The 12,206-nt window shown below is 53.6% G+C and overlaps 1 protein-coding gene across 3 annotated transcripts in view; it reads right to left on the reverse strand.

Annotated features, from left to right (window-relative positions):
• The window catches only part of DNASE1 (deoxyribonuclease 1), a 37,416-nt gene that overhangs the window by 1,865 nt on the left and 23,345 nt on the right, over nucleotides 1-12,206 (reverse strand). Inside the window, exons 2-7 of one of the 3 annotated variants that reach the window (XM_019714874.2) lie at nucleotides 10,830-11,355; nucleotides 1,982-2,786; nucleotides 1,228-1,314; nucleotides 648-795; nucleotides 295-383; nucleotides 57-140 (exon numbers count right to left, since the gene is read on the reverse strand). In XM_019714874.2, coding sequence (XP_019570433.2) covers nucleotides 57-140; nucleotides 295-383; nucleotides 648-794 — 320 coding nt within the window. In that variant the 5' untranslated portion in view covers nucleotide 795; nucleotides 1,228-1,314; nucleotides 1,982-2,786; nucleotides 10,830-11,355. Of the gene's footprint in view, nucleotides 1-56; nucleotides 141-294; nucleotides 384-647; nucleotides 796-1,227; nucleotides 1,441-1,981; nucleotides 2,787-8,723; nucleotides 10,411-10,829; nucleotides 11,356-12,206 lie in introns of those variants that run through there. The other 2 variants (XM_074322714.1, XM_019714873.2) reach the window with 2 other exon arrangements.

Genomic DNA, 12,206 nt, shown 5'->3' on the forward strand with positions numbered 1-12,206 from the left:
CACCACCACACACACACACCCTTCTGCCGGCGCCCATCTCGGCGCCTGGGCTTTACCTGAACAGAAAGAGGTAGCGCTCCTTGTAGCTGTTTCGGCCCAGCGGCTCGCTGACCACATACTCATAGGTGTTGGGGTCATCCCTGGATTGAGGAAACATGTTCCAGTCGGGGGACCCACGGGGAACGTCCTGCAGCCCACTCAGTGTCCCGGGGGCCTAGCTGAAGTGGCACCGTGTCCTGAAGGGATGACCACCATCCCCACAAGCCTCCCCAAGCCCCTGCCACTGTCACCCACTGATTGAGTCTGTCCAGCAGCTTCCCCACGGCCGTCAGGTGGCTGTCTCGGACCTCCTGGACCACGACAATGTCGTAGCGAGTCAGGATCTATGGAAGGGGCCACAGCAGTGCTGAGCGGGGGGCTGGGTAGAGACGGGTGCCCAGGGCGCTAGCACGTCAGTTTGCCTGCAGCCTGATGCTGTCGGCCACGGCAGTGACAAGGGCCCTGGCCCGTTGAGTTCCCTGGGGGGCTGAGAACAGAGTTCTGGGAGTGTGAGTGCCCTGAGGACTGACCGCTGCCCCAGTGTTCCCAGGGCCTATTAGCCCCACCCCCCGCCGGGGTTCCCTGGGGACAGGCTGGCCTGGATCTACCTGCACGATGTAGTTGCAGAGGGTGGCATTGGACACCTTGGTCTCCCCGAAAGTCCGGATGTTGAAGGCTGCTATTCTCAGGGACAGGGCCACATGCAGCACAGCAGCCAGGGCAAGCAGTGCCCCCATCAGCCTGGTACCCTTCATTCTGGAGGAGGCACATTTGCACTGTGGGTCTGGGGTAGCAGACAGTGCCCCGTCTTCCGAGTCCAGCCAGGCGGAGCCCATGGCTGAGTTAACTGTCTCTGGGCCGTGCTGAGCAGCCAGGATGAGCCTCCGCGCTCACCAGCATCCAGAGAGCCAGACACCAGCACCAAGGAAGGGACCCCAGCTTTTCTCACCCCTCTACCCACCAGAAGACAAGCCCCTGTGAGGGTTGCCAGCCTGAGAAGGCCCCTGGCACTGGTGGTGGGACAGTGGCTCACTGCCTTCCCTATTGCAGGCACTCACCCAGCAAGGACTGGTCGGGCTCTCCCCAGCTTGGTCAGTCACCCAGAGGGACCCTGCTGGACCTTCGGACTTGGTGCCCACCCTCCAACGGGCCACAAGTCACGGTTCTTGGGGCACCAAACACACTCACCTGAAATGTGACTTCTGCAAAGACCCTGGGAATTCTGCTAAGAACCAGGAGTTGATATTCTTTGATGTCAGTTTTCTTCCTTTGATGCTTTGAGAAAAGAAAAACTAAATTACAAAGGGAATTCTGTTAAGAAACACAGCTGAAAGGCCCATGCAGAGTTGCTGCCGCTCTGAACTCCGACACGGAAAGCTCGTCCCGCCTAGGGTTTTAAAGGTTTAGGCGGTTATGACCTTTCCCTGGGCATCACCTAGAGGACGCAGAACAATTATGCTGCCTGTGTTGCTTTTCCACACAGGTGAGTGGTTGGCATGTGTTTATTTCAACAGGTTCTGGCTGCTATAAAAAGAGCACCTGATAATATTTGCACTTGGTTTTAAAAAATCTAATAATAGGGCCATAGGCCTGTGTGTCCTTCACAAATGGTGTTCTCCCAGGGATGGGGAGCAGGTGTGTGCTGGAGGGCAGGGCCCTGGCTGCCGTCCCATCTGCAGGATGTGCCATGACCTTGGAGCCAGTAGCCAAGGCCAGACAACCCACATAGCATGTTGCAGACAGAGCCCATGGTGGCTGCCTTGTGGCCCAGGACCACACCAGGTCTCTCACTAACGCCAACACCTGCTGCTTAATCCATCAGCTGGGGGGGCTGTGGGCAACTTGGCTAGAAGTTGGGGTTCTCTATGGAGTGCATGTGTGATGCAGCATTGGGGGCTGCAGGGCTTGGGTGCCAGGCATGGGCCGGGACTGGAGGACCCACCTCGGTTACCAGCAGGACAGTAGGGAGCCTTCTTGATGCAGATGAGAGCCTGTGCGTTCCAGACACAGGTGACCTGAGTGACCGAGTCACAAGGACACTGTCAGGCAGCAGCTGAGGGTCCATGACAGGTCCTGGGTCCAGTCATTTCTTTTTGGAATCTTTCTCATTAGTATTCATTTCCTATGGCTGCTGTAAATAAGTCACCAAAAACTTGGTGGCTTAAAACGACAGAAATTTATTCTCCAGCAGTTTTAGAGGGCAGAGTCCAAAATCCGTTTCAGTGGGCTGAAATCAAAGTGTTACAGGGTCGCACTCCGTCCGGAGGCCCTAGGGCAGGGTCCTTCCTGCCTCTTCAGCTCCTGGGGGTTCTCGGCTTATGGCTGCTTCGCTCCAACCTCTGCCTCCATGTCCACATGGCCGTCTCTGTGTGTCAGTTCTCCCTCTGCCCTCATAAAGACACAGGCGACTGAATTTAAAGTCCTCCCCATAATCCAGGACCATTTCCCCGTCTCAAGATCCTTAATCACATCTGCAAAGTCCTTTATTGCCATGTAAGTTAACATTCGCAGGTCCCAGGAATTAGGACATGGTATCTTTTGAGGAGCCATCACTCAGCCCACACCGTATCCAACAGGCTCCGCCCCATGTGGGAAGGGCCCGGTCCCTCCCTGGGATGGAAGAGTCTTGTGGTGTGAAGGTGGGTGCAGGGAGGCCAGGGCCTGGAGGTCTGGGAGCAAGCGAAGCTTGAGGGTAGAATCACCAGGGACCAAAGTCAAAGTCACGAACGTGCCACAGAGCAGGCCAGCTGGTCAGGGAGAAGGAGGATGCAGAGGGGATTAAACACAGTTCATTAGGTAAACCAACTTCACGACCAGAACCCCCGAAGTAATGAAAACAAGCTGACGGATGGCTGTGGCTGTCAGCATGAATACCAACCAGCTCACATGGCCCTTGATACGGCATCTGTAAGACGGAATCAGGTCGCCTAGTCCTCAAGCTGCCAGGAGCCCAGCACAGCCTTCTGCAAAGGTTTGATTGCTGAGTCTCTCGTTTTCAGTCCCTGAAGCTGGGATAGCTTCAAGCATGTCAAAATCCAGACCCCCAACTACCAAGCAAGCCCTTCAGCCTAGATCCCTTTCTTCCATGGGTTTTTCCCCCCCTAGACACACTTGCCAGACCTTTTGAGGAGAGCACGTGAGCAAATCTAGAGGGAGGCCCCTGGTCCAGCTTCTGGCCAGACACAGGATGCCGACCACAGGTGGCACAGCCATGGCACTCACTGCGGATGCCTGGCCCTCCAGTTGTCAGCACATGGGATGCAGGCGTCTGCCCTCCTCTCAACCAAACACTGACCCTTGTACTCTGGGGAGCTCTCTGCCAGTCGCTGCCCTTTCTCCCCAAACCTCCAGAAGAAAGGTCCTGACTGCAGCCCCACTGCTACAATGTGCCAAGCTCTGTTGCCATGTTGGATGCCCTCAGAGCTGCACATGCATGAGAGGCAGCACGGCCTGGGAAGAGCCTGGCCCAAGAGTCAGGGATTTGGGGCCTGGACCAGGCTTATCCACTGCACCTTCCACCACTCAGTACCTTCATCTATTAAAAGGGGATAAAACCATCACTGCTTTCCTCTTAGGTCTGTCTTAAGGATCAATGGATATAACACTCCACAGAAGAATCATTTCACATGTCCTTAAAAATCTATCCCTACGAACAGTAACCCTCTCAGACGGTGTATTTCCATCTCTCGTCTACCTTTCCCTCACGGACTTCTTTTCCATTTGTATGAGTTGGCTGTTGCTATGTAATAAGCAGCACCTCCAAATGTAATGTGCACAACTATATGCAATTTTTCCTTTGCTTCCAGGCCCACAGGTGAGCTCTGCTCCCTGGTCCTCATCTGGGGCCAGGTAGAGGGGCTGCAGCTACCTCTTCCAACATGGTGGAAGGTGAAAACTTCTATGGAGGGAAAGAGAAACAGACGATGCTTCCAGATACCTAGACTTGGAGTTTGCACAATGCTATTTCTTCCCACATTCTCTCGGTCTTAGCAAGTGACAGGGCCAAGCCCAACACCAATAGTAGGGAGTTGGGTACATGCCTCCTCTGCCAGGTCCCACAATGGAGATGCAGAAGGGGTGCAAGGCAAGGGAAGGAAGCCCAGCACTTCTGGCATCTTTCAAAGTCAGTTCAATGGGAAAATGGGCACTGACAGCAGACCACTTTCTCTGATCATGGTAAGCTATTTTTACATTAACCCTCCAAGTCGGCCAGCCTCTTTGGTGAAACTAAATGTGCTCCAGATGCAGGAAGGGGAAGCGGCTCATCACAGCAGAGTCGGAGCCAGTCTTGAGCTTGAACCTTAAGTAGAGGTGCTCTGAACTGAGAATGTTTGGGAGCCTCTGGATCTAGCATACATACAGCGTTTCTAGAGTATACATCTTACTGTACTGATAGGCCTTTTATACCTTATTTGCTGGCCTTCATCATCTACAACACACTAACTTGTCACAAAGAAATTTTCAAGTCTACAAACTACTAATGCGATGAATTACAGTAAACATCTCAACTGTGTTTAAATTCATGAGTTCATATTGATGTAAACAATTCATTAGTCACCTTTGGGAGATGCAAGGGAGCCAGCTTCTTATTCTGCAAACTGGCAAACAAAGTCAAAGAACTAAGAACCTACCGTGCTTTTCCTGTGTACATGGTACCGCTGAGAGGAAATTTCTCTTCATGTGTTAGTATTCCATCTGAGCAAAGAAGGACCGCTAGAATTTGAGGCTGCAATTTGCAACCCCTAACCTAGGCATTGATCAGGGGCCACTAACTCACAAAAAACCACCAGCCTCTGAACCGGAGAACACAAAGCACTTAGGAAGAAGCTTGCCGAGACCATTTTGAATCCGACCAAACCTCTGCCTAAATACCGCCTGAAAGCACAACAAAGGACAGAGGCTCATGGGTCACCAGCATTATAGGGACAGAGCACAATCTAGATAGGACAAAGGATGGTCTCACCAATGAATTTCAAGAAAAAAGAGTGAGAAGGAATTTAGATTAAAAAGAAAGCTGAGCTGCATCACTGAGTGCAATATGCGACCCTCTCAGGATCCTATGAAACAATACATTCTTTAACCATTTAAGCAAACCTTTGCTTAACAAACCATTTAAGAGGCAATCAGGGAAATCAGAACACTGGTAACTAATGAAATTATTAGATTTTTAGGTTTGATAACGCTATTATGGTTATGCTTTGAATGATCTTTAGATTTCATTATCACACTGAAATATTTAAGAATGAAATAATATGACATCTAGGATTTGCTTCACAATGTTGGCCCAAAGCTGGGTGGTGGGTACAAGAGGCTCCTTATACTAGTCTCTACTTTGGAGTATGCTGAAACTTTCCATGATTAATTTTATTAAATTCTATAAATCAAAAATTTTGCAAGCCACACAACTGAATACGATGCATCACTCAAAAATCAGGTAATAGGGGCGGGCGGGTGGCTCAGCTGGTTAGAGCGCGAGCTCTGGGCAATAGGGCTGCCGGTTCGATTCCCACATGGGCCAGCAAGCTGTGCCCTCCACAACCAGAATGAAGCCAATGAGCTGCTGCTGAGCTCCTGGGTGGCCAGATGGCTCAGTTGGTTGGAGTGCGGGCTCTCAACCACAGGTTGCCGGTTCGACTCCTTGGTTCCCGCAAGGGATGGTGGGCTGCGCCCCTTCAACTAACAATGGCAACTGGACCTGGAGCTGAACGGCACCCTCCACAACTAAGATTGAAAGGACAACTTGACTTGGAAAAAATCCCAGAAGTACACATTGTTCCCCAATAAAGTCCTGTTCCCCTTCCCCAATAAATTCTTTAAAAAAAAATTAAAAAACAAAACAAAAACAAATGAGGCAATAAAAAGTTAACATTAAAAATGAAATTACTCAAAAAAAATTTTTTTAAGGAGGGTGCAGCTCACCGTGGCCCATGAAGGGATGGAACCGGCAACCTTGGTGTTATTAGCACCTGTTCTAACCAACTGAGCTAATCGGCCACCCCTTCAAAATATTTTAAATGCCCAGGTTTGCATGTTAGAAAAGCCTCTGGTCACTGTGAGAAGCAGAAGGAATGACAAGATCGGGAGAGAGCTGTGGCCTTAGGACAGGAATTGGTAGCAAACTGGATGTGGAGGGTAAGAAAGAAGGATTTCAAATTGTCAGAAAGTGTGGGTTGATGGACAGTGATCAGCTGGCAAGTCCCGAGCGCCAGTGGTTTTCCACCTGCTCAGGAAACACGCCTGAGGTGGAGCCTCGTCCCCAATTCTAGCGGCGGCCGGGACGTCTCCACTAGACTCCAATGAGCTTCATAAATTTGCCGAAGTGGAACCAGACTTTAGACTGAGTCCCTGGTGCAACCCCTCTGCCTCCATCCAGATGCTGAAACCCAACACTCGCCTGGGTCCCTGCTTTCCCTCAGCCCTGCCCCAAATGCACCCCAAGTCTGCACGTCCCCTGGTTCTGCAGCCATCACACTGGTCCGCCCCTCAGCACACGCACGGCCTCCCAGTGGCCAGGCAGCACATCCTGGGAACGTGGAATCAGATCACATTATCCCCCTTTTAAAATCTGTCATCAGTTTCTCATTGTCGTTAAGATGAAAGCCGGTGCCTACCAAGATCTATGTGATTCTGGCTCAGGGACTCCACTCTGCCAGGAGGTCAGAGGGCCACCTTATCATTCCCATTTCAGCTCAAATGTCACCTCAGGGAGGTTGTTCTCTCCCCATCCACATGCTCCCCAGCCACATGTGTCATTTTTTCATGATCCTTCCTTTGTTTTGATGTGTTTGCTGTTACTTGTTTAAACTCATTTCAAAGCCCACCTCTGAACTGGAACAGCACCCCATGGGAGCAGTGACCTTGCCATCTCACCAATGACACTGCCCCAAACCTAAAACAGTGCCTGGAACACAGGGGGCGCTCCACAGGCAAAAGCTGAATGCAGTGGGGCTCCACGCTTACCTCCTGCGCCTGCCTCCGTGCGCGGCCCTCCTGGCTGCATGAGAGCACGTCCCTTCCTCCTGGACCCTCCTGAGAACACTGCACCACCTCCTGAAGCACAGGGGATGGCGCAGGGCATCTGAGCAGCCTCTGGGCACTCAGCTTGAGCTGACCAGAAGCTCCAAGGAGCCCACAGCTGCTGTGGCCCCACAGGCACGCCTCCCTCCAGCCAGGCTCCACCCAGGATTCCTCCTCTCCCCTCAGGAGGTGTTTGCTGACCCCCATGGACAGCATTTTAAAGGGCAAAAGGGCTTCATTCCTTTATCTCAGATAAAGGGCTGATGTCTGTGCCGTGACACTGCTTTAATCCATGTCAATCACCCTCTGCGGGTCAGCAGTTCTCTCCACTCAGCGCAATGACCCAGCCCCAGCTCACCGTCTCTCATGAATTGATTTCTGTTCATTATAAAGAAACCATTAACCCAGGATGGAAAATCCCTCAGAACAGATGTCTGAATTACTACAATCCCAACAGCTTCACAGGCACACTCAGCCAGCCGCTGCCCCTGCTTCCTCACCCCGGCCACGCCCGTGCCCATCACGTGGGTAGAACAGGCAGCACTCGAGTCCCACAGTACATGTTGTTCAGTCCCGCTGGACAATTGTGTATGCATCCCCGCTGCAAATCAGACGAGCCTCCTTTGGCTCCCCAATCCTCCCGCCCCTTCATACTACTTCCGGAGAGAAGCAAGTGAAAAGATGACTGTTTAAAAAGGCGTTTTGTCAGGTGTAAGTTGGAGGCGTCAGCACCTTTCGCTTGAGCCCACGAGACACACATACTCGTGCTCCTGATGAAGCTGAGGCCCGTCAAGATGTCGCTCGTCACACAACTCTGCTGTCTGGACTCCCAATGTGCCAGTAATGTGTCCAACAAGGTCGCAAAACGTTCTCTAAATTCCTAAGCCCCAGCACAAAAGCCTTCTTACCAGCACCTCCTGCCACCCAAGGGTCTACAAAGAGGCGAGCAGGGCCCTGAGGGTCCATGACAAGGAAGCTCAGTGCACAGTGCCAGCTGGTCGCACTGGCGTTTGCACGGACGTTTGCTATCGACCTACCTTCCAGGTCACTAATCCTCTCTTCAGCTGTCTCTAACCGCTATTATTAATCCACCTACTGAGTTTTAAATTTCAATTATTGTACTTTTCTGTTTTAGAATTTTTATTCAATACTTTATGAATTTTCTGTCAAACTCTCCATCTTATCTATTTTCTTTAATACGTTAATCGATTATTTTGTAGTCCAGGTCCGATGACTCCATGTCTTAACCTCGGGTGGGTCTATCACCTTCCCCCCACAGTCCTGTTTCTCAGCACGCCTAGTACCTTGACTAGTATCAGGCACTGCGCATGACAGAATGGTGGAGAACTGGGATGGTGCTGCCCTCCAGGTGGGCAGCATAGGGCAGGCCGCTGCAGGCCAGCAGGGGTGCTCAGTTGACACTGAGCTCGTCTGCAGTCTGTGTATGGCAAGACAAAAACCACTGCTGAAGGTCAGCTTCAGTTCTCTGGCCTCCTTCCTCCGAGGAATCTTAGCCCTCAGGTCCTGATGCCTCAGGAGGCCCGAACCCCCAGCTGGATCTCCCCAACCCTGCAAAACTGTATGGAGCTATTCTGGCTTCTCTGCCTCTTAGCAGCCACCTGTGCCCAGCCCCAAGGGGAAAAGCCAGTACAGGAAGTAGGGCTCACCTCCCCGAGCTGTCCTCTGAGTCATGGCTGCTGGAGTGACTGCAGATCTTCAGGCTGAAACCTCCTGAATTATGGCCAGTTCCTCGAGTCCTGGCAGGCACTGGTCTACGGCAAGCTACTCCAGGGCCAGAAGCAGTCTGTTTTCACTACCTGGAATGAGCCTCGAAACAGCAAGTTGGAAAGGACATGGGTTGGTAACTAGGCAAGCTGGTCCAACTAGCAGAGGCCACGTGGACGTTCAGGACTGAGACTTGTGTGTGCTTATCCTCATCAGGTCCAAAGAGTGAACATGTACAGTTCCAAGATATCGCACTTCTATATTCTAGAAGTGCAGCCTACAGATCCTCAGAGAACAGGAGCGTCCGTCCTCGGCTCGAGCCTGTTACCTCGCTCCTGGAGAAGGAGCCTTGGGGCCTGCGGACTGCCAGGACCAGGGCTGCATCCTTCCTGCCCCCTTGGCCAGACAGGCCATGCTGCTTTCTGACAAGAACTGCAAGTATCTGGTGTCCTTCCTGCCCAGGACCGGCCGTGGGGCTTAACTCAGACACGATAGTATGTTTCACAGTAACATTTCAACCATGTTTCCCAAATGGGTCCTGCCTCAGGCCTTTGGCGCTGGTCCCCTACCTGAGCATTCTGTCTCCAGATGGCCGCATGCTTGTCCCTCCTTCACTCCAGCTTCTGTCCACATGTCACCCTACCATAGCATCCTAAAGTAGCACATTTTGTCACCACTCTGTCTTCTTCATCCTATTTCTTCCTTACCACCAATCACCACCAATCTAACACACAGTGTTACAATCGGTGTCATCCCCCTGGATGTAAGTCCCAAGAGAGCGGGGGCTCATGGAGCCTGACCAAGCACTTGCTGAATGAAAGCATGAACGTCAGACGGGTCTTCTTGGCAGCGCAGCAGCACTAGATGCTCCCCACCTTCTTCACTGTACCGTTGTCCCTACTGAAGTGGGAGATCTCACATAAGGGGGACTGACGTGGCCCTCTGCTGAATGAATGAAGGGTCAGGCTTCTGTCACTGGGCCAGGGTCCTGAGCCTCCACATCCCAAATCCTGGTGTGACAGAGGCACGTAACCAGTGGTGACAATGGGGCACCACGTTACAGCTCCTGACAGCAGGGGATGGAGGCTCCCTGTGGGCAAAGGGCTGGCCCGACAGCAGAGCCCAGAACCACTGTGCCCTGTCATGGAGGTCCCAGGAGAAGGCTGAGGAGAGCAGCTGGTGCGGGCTGAGCTCCATGAAGAGAAGAGCGCTGCCTGTGCTCGAGCCCAGTAGGACCTTCACGGGGCAAATGGCCCCGGGGCCGACGCCGGTGCGATGGTGCTGCCCCACAGCTCTCACCACAGAGCTTCACGCCTAAGTCCCAAGCATCTTTTCCAACTCTGCCTACTCCTTCCTGGATGGGCCAGCTGGGGAAGGCTGGTCCCACTGCTGGCCCCACGTGTGCTGGTCACCGTGTCCACTAGTCCCCACCCTCTGCTCACCTTCCGTGCTTTGAGCATCTTGACACCTCAGAGTACAGGACACAGAGGTGACGTGGCCTGCCATGGGGGAGGACACTAGTCCCCAAGCCCCACTGGGTGCTTCTCCCTGCACCACCACAGGGTGTCAGGGGCTGTGATGTTCCGACAGCTGACATCTGCTGGGGGTGGGGACGTGTGCAGTAAGAGCCTGTGGAGAGCTCAGGTGTATGAGGAGAACGGCTCCGCTGAAGCCTCCGCTCCCAGCGCCTGAGCCTCCCCCTAACTGTCCTCCCGGCAGCCACCTCGTCAGGCCTGCAGTCAGTGACAGATGCTGCGCTTGTTCTGCCCCAGCTGAGGGGCTCCCCAGAGGGCCTGCCTGTGCTGGGTCCCGATTGTGGGCAGACACAGGGACCCTGTCTCCATTCTCCACCCACAGGCCTGGCACTGCCGCAGGGAGGGGCCTATGGCGCATAGAGTCCCAGCTGTGGGAATAAGAATACACCCAGGAGACCAGGAAAGGCAGCTGCAGAGACTTCAGCCTCCTCAGGAATTACGGCCTCTGGACTCTGGGAAGCAGCACGGGTTCTCACCTCCCTTTTACACCAGTTTAGAAAACACTCCACTTACCTTCCAAGGCTGGCTTCTTGGACTCCGTCCCGGTGGCCCATGTGGAGGCACAGCTGCCAGTGCGGGGTCAGAGCCCGCCCCAGGCACAGGGCAGCAGGGCAGCACCGGCCACCACCAGCCACCTCAACCCAGCTGCAGCCGTGGACAGGGCCTCAGGTAGGAGCAGAGGTGGCCGCAGGAGGCCAGGATGAGTCCAGCCCAGCGCCCTCCCACCTGGTCCTCTGACCAAGGCCAGAGGTAGGTGGCCTTGCTGCTCCGGCTCCGTCTTCTGAAGCCTGCTGGGGTCATGGTAAGCCACGGAGGCAGGGCGGGGCTCTGCCTGTGCCGGTTCACGGGTGATCGGCTTCTCTCCACTTGGGCTCCTGTGAGGAGGCGCTGATCCTCGCAGGCCCCTCAGCCCCCCAGTGACACAGCCACAGAAGCTGGTAAAACATGAACTTGCCGGGGTGGGGGGGGCAACACCAGGCTGCCACCACGTCACTGCCTCACAGCCTGCGCCATCTTGCCGTTCCCATTCACGCCGTGACTGGTTAATAAAAGAAGAAAAGAGAGTGTCAGCATCAGCTTAGACAGAGGGCACCACCTGTTCTGAAGTTTCATCAAACTCCTGCCAGGCTGGTCCATTCGTGTGTTCACCTTTATGCATTCATTCTAGACAGAGTAAAAGGGATCCCTGAACACTGGGGAAACTGGAAAGGAGATGACGCGATGGTTTTCAGTGCCTGGACAACAGTGCAGGACAGTGATCTCCAAGAGAAGGGAACCCGAGAGCCTGAGCCCTATGACTGTACCAGCTGCTGCCGAGGCGCTTTCCAGGCTACAGTGAGGGGAGGGGACACTCAGACACTCAGACAGACGCAGCCATCTCCCTGAAGGAGGAGAGTTAGGAGGTCATGGAGGCCCAGGCAGCTGGCATGCGTAGGGCAGGGTTGGAGGACAGGGCTGCACAGGCAGCAGAGCCCCAGGATCTGCAGGGGGTCCCCTCAAGGCTTCAGCTGAGGACAGGTCTGTACTGTGTGAGAGAAACTATGCGAGGAGGCCGGGGCAAGAATCCCTGGGAAGGAGCAGACAGAATAATCCCCAGAGCTCACACAGGGATGGGAATATTTTGTGCTCCCACAAGCCACATGGAAAGACCTCCGAATTCACAGGGTATTGGGTAGAATCCTCCCAAGGGCATCATTCTCAGTAATGAGGCTAAATTAGCAGCGCACCCCAGGCAGCTCTGGACCCACAAAGCTCAGAAGCAAAGCTGTACGGATGGACTGAGGCCAAGGAACTTAACCGTGTGCCAGACCAAGAGGAACACCACTGAAGGGGTACGGGTTCTGACCATTAGGTTCGCAGACTCGTTGCAACGCTGTTGCTAACCATTTG

The sequence above is a fragment of the Rhinolophus sinicus genome, linkage group LG18 (assembly GCF_036562045.2).
Source record: "Rhinolophus sinicus isolate RSC01 linkage group LG18, ASM3656204v1, whole genome shotgun sequence".
In the NCBI taxonomy this organism is placed as follows: domain Eukaryota; kingdom Metazoa; phylum Chordata; class Mammalia; order Chiroptera; family Rhinolophidae; genus Rhinolophus; species Rhinolophus sinicus.